At 38.6% G+C, this 3,306-nt stretch overlaps 1 protein-coding gene across 1 annotated transcript; it reads right to left on the reverse strand.

Annotated features, from left to right (window-relative positions):
- Positions 1 to 404: 404 nt before the first annotated feature.
- Positions 405 to 1,228, reverse strand: SARC_04201 (hypothetical protein; the record flags this gene model as incomplete). Its single annotated transcript, XM_014301981.1, has 1 exon — positions 405 to 1,228. One exon carries the CDS (start codon positions 1,226 to 1,228, stop codon positions 506 to 508), a length of 723 nt encoding a protein of 240 aa, XP_014157456.1. The 3' UTR covers positions 405 to 505.
- Between the last annotated feature and the right edge of the window lie 2,078 nt (positions 1,229 to 3,306).

Genomic DNA, 3,306 nt, shown 5'->3' on the forward strand with positions numbered 1-3,306 from the left:
TATATAAGTATATAATATATATATATATAAGTATATATATGTATATATATATATATATATATATATAGCCTATGGAATAGTGCTAATAAAAGCCTCCTTCACTGCTTCCATCACTGCTTATCGAATACGAAGCATGAATAGGTCGCAACATTATTGGTCGTTTGTTATTCAAATTTATTTGCTGTACACAAACTACAATATCGGAACTGCATATTGAGCGTCGCCGAGATTTAGTCCGAATATATTTTATCAACAACACTACAGTGACGAAAACACCACGCACTGTGACGCCTACAAACTGTTTTAATGAGCATACGAGAGGCTTGACTGATAAAAATAGTTCAAATTGAATAGCCCTAAACTCCCAACATCATGAGTTTATGAATAACGAACTATGATGTACTGTCTGTGTTATGAATCTGCAGATTATAATCTGGGGATTCTAATTTTATTCAACATCGTTTTACCGCATGATAAAGCATCTCATCTAAGCTAAACAGTAAACTTAGAACTGGAAATCGTATTGGTTATAAATGTCTGAGGGGGCGGCATCCTTCTCACAGTATGACTGAGTGCATTTGTTCAATTCACCACACTTACCAGACCATTCGCAGCACTCTTTGTCCTCATGGATAGAACCCTGAAGAGCATCGGGGACACGTACACGCTTCTCGGCGCAAGTGATCTTGCAATCGTAACTGGCGTTGCCAGAGCTACTAGAACTACCAGATTTATCCGTGCTACCAGACACGCCGGACATAGATTTGTCAGACTTCTCAGACATATCAGACTTCTCAGACATATAAGATTTCTCAGACATATCAGACATATCAGACATATTAGATTTCTTTGACATGTCAGACTTCTCTGACATGTCAGATTTCACAAACATGTCAGACTTCTCAGTCGTGTCGTACTTCTCAGACATGTCAGACTTCTCAGACTTCTCAGACATATCAGACATATCAGACTTCTCAGAGTCGCCAGACATGCCAGAGGTACCAGAACTACCGCGGCCATGGCGGCCAGAGTGGCCGGATAGACCACAAAAGCTCTCCGTGCATTTGTATAGATCTCCACAGTTACCTGAATACTTGCAGCAGACCTTGTGTTCGTCGTATGACTTTCCAGTGAATCCTTTAGCGGCACATGTGATCTGTTGATCGTAAGACTTGGCGCTGACTGCAACAGCAACGGCTGCGATGGTGATGATAGTAGAAATCTTCATGTTGTCTATTTCTGTATTCTTGTATTGGAACTGATGAACAATAATCAATTCTATTGCCTTTTATACTGCTGTATGTCGTCTGATCTCATCAATATCCATTACCCTTTGTTCACTAAGCTCAGGGCCTTGGGCCCTCAGCTCAGTCTCCGATTTTAGAACAACAACTAGCATATTGTAGCAATTCTTCTGGAAAATCAAATCAAAGTCAGGACCACAGATAACTAAAGGACATCATGAAAGAATGAGTATGAGCCTTCGAGGTCGATTGGCGGTTCGTATTTTCATACTATCTCTCCCTCTCTCCGTGTAAGGGAGAGGACGACGTATTCAGTTACCCGTTACACGTAAAAATGAGTATGATTGAACAACAAGGGTTGTTAAAAATTGGAACCTGTTATATCACATATCAGCGTTAAGGTGACTGTGTCCATGCCGGGCGTTATTGGGGTGCCACCGGCCCAAATGATCAGTTGGGTATTTCTCCGATTGTTTTTCAAGAGTGGCATGGTGATTGTTTCGCAATATGTAAGCGAATAATACTGAAGCTATTTAAATAAATAAAAAGTACTTTCATTAGAATAATCAATATCCGAACGGACACAAAGTTGAACTTTGAAGTTTAATTGGTGGAGTAAAGTTCATGGTAAGTATTGTTCTGACATTTTTAGCAAGGATACATATTTATGGAAATGCTTGCCTGGCTTTATGCCTTATTGGCCATGTGCCGATGACCGATTGGCCTTTATGGGTAAATAATGTATGCTTTGACACTCAAGATTTTACTATTTTTATTACAGCAAAACTATACATACGTTTATAATATTCTTGATATTTAACCCGAAGGGCCTAAACAGCCAAATAATGTAAAAAAAAATTTAAAAAATATGTATGAACATTTAAAAAAAATACTTAATATGAGCATAATGAGAATCAAAGATGTTTTGACGAATCAAAATTTAGAAGTACAGCATGTTGATTGGACACAGACAGCTCAAAATAGTTGATCGTTGCGGAAAAGACATTCACACACACAAAGTTCCAAAGAGTCGAGACCTCAAAGAGTCAAAGACTCAGAGGCTCAGGCTACTCACGGGGTACCAATTCAAACAATGAGTAATGAATTTTAATGATGAAGTTTACAGATGGTCACAGACTCACAATTTTCAACAACAACAACTTTTACAACGACGGCCAAAAAATTGCTCTTGTGCAAGTTGCATTGTAGTGTTGTTTTGTTCAATTTAGGAGGCTATGGTTGTTTTTTGTTTTTGTTTTTTTTAAGTACAAAATGGTAATTTTTTTTAAATATTATTTTACAAGAGAGAGAGAGTGAATCCAAATTCAACTTGTTCAAGTAATGTAAACTACAAATACATAGCGGTAATGGGCTAAATAGGTCTGAGTATACTACATAGATGACGCAAGGAGCCACTGTCGTTCTGTAATGCATTTGGCTCTAGGTTCCAAAGTTGAAATGGCGGAAAACCAGGGGCGAGCACTACTGAGCCCACAGGCACGTGGATATACTTGGGTAGCTGCACCACTATAGCGTGAAGAGAGCGGCCTTAAGGAGCGAAAGGCACCGAGCTGTGCATGTACAGGGTGAGCTGAGGGTGAGATTTCTTGATGGACCCTTTTTCCCTTACTTTCACTCAATACACACACAAATACGCACTGTTGTTCTGACAGTCACACACGCGCACACATAAACACACTCACCCACGCCTCCCCACCTTTTTTTATGAAAACAACTTTTCTTTTCAGCCGTCAATAACGGACCTACAAAAGTTTGCTCTATTTTTTGAAACAAAATTCTATTCAGGATCCCTCGGGGGCCTCTTTGGAGCCTACAAATGGGGGGGAAAGTGTTCCGGACAGAAAAGCGTTCCGGACAGATTCTTTTTTTTAGTGTGCTATAATTATTATATGTATATAAAAAAACATCGAAAAAGTGATGACGCCAAAAATATATAGTAGTATATAGTAAAGAACGTAAAGTAAGAACAACACTATAGTTAGTAGTTAGTTAGTTAGTTAGTTAGTTACGTTTACGTTTACTTTAACTTTAACTTTAACTT

This window comes from Sphaeroforma arctica (genome assembly GCF_001186125.1).
Source record: "Sphaeroforma arctica JP610 unplaced genomic scaffold supercont1.229, whole genome shotgun sequence".
NCBI lineage: Eukaryota > Ichthyosporea > Ichthyophonida > Sphaeroforma > Sphaeroforma arctica.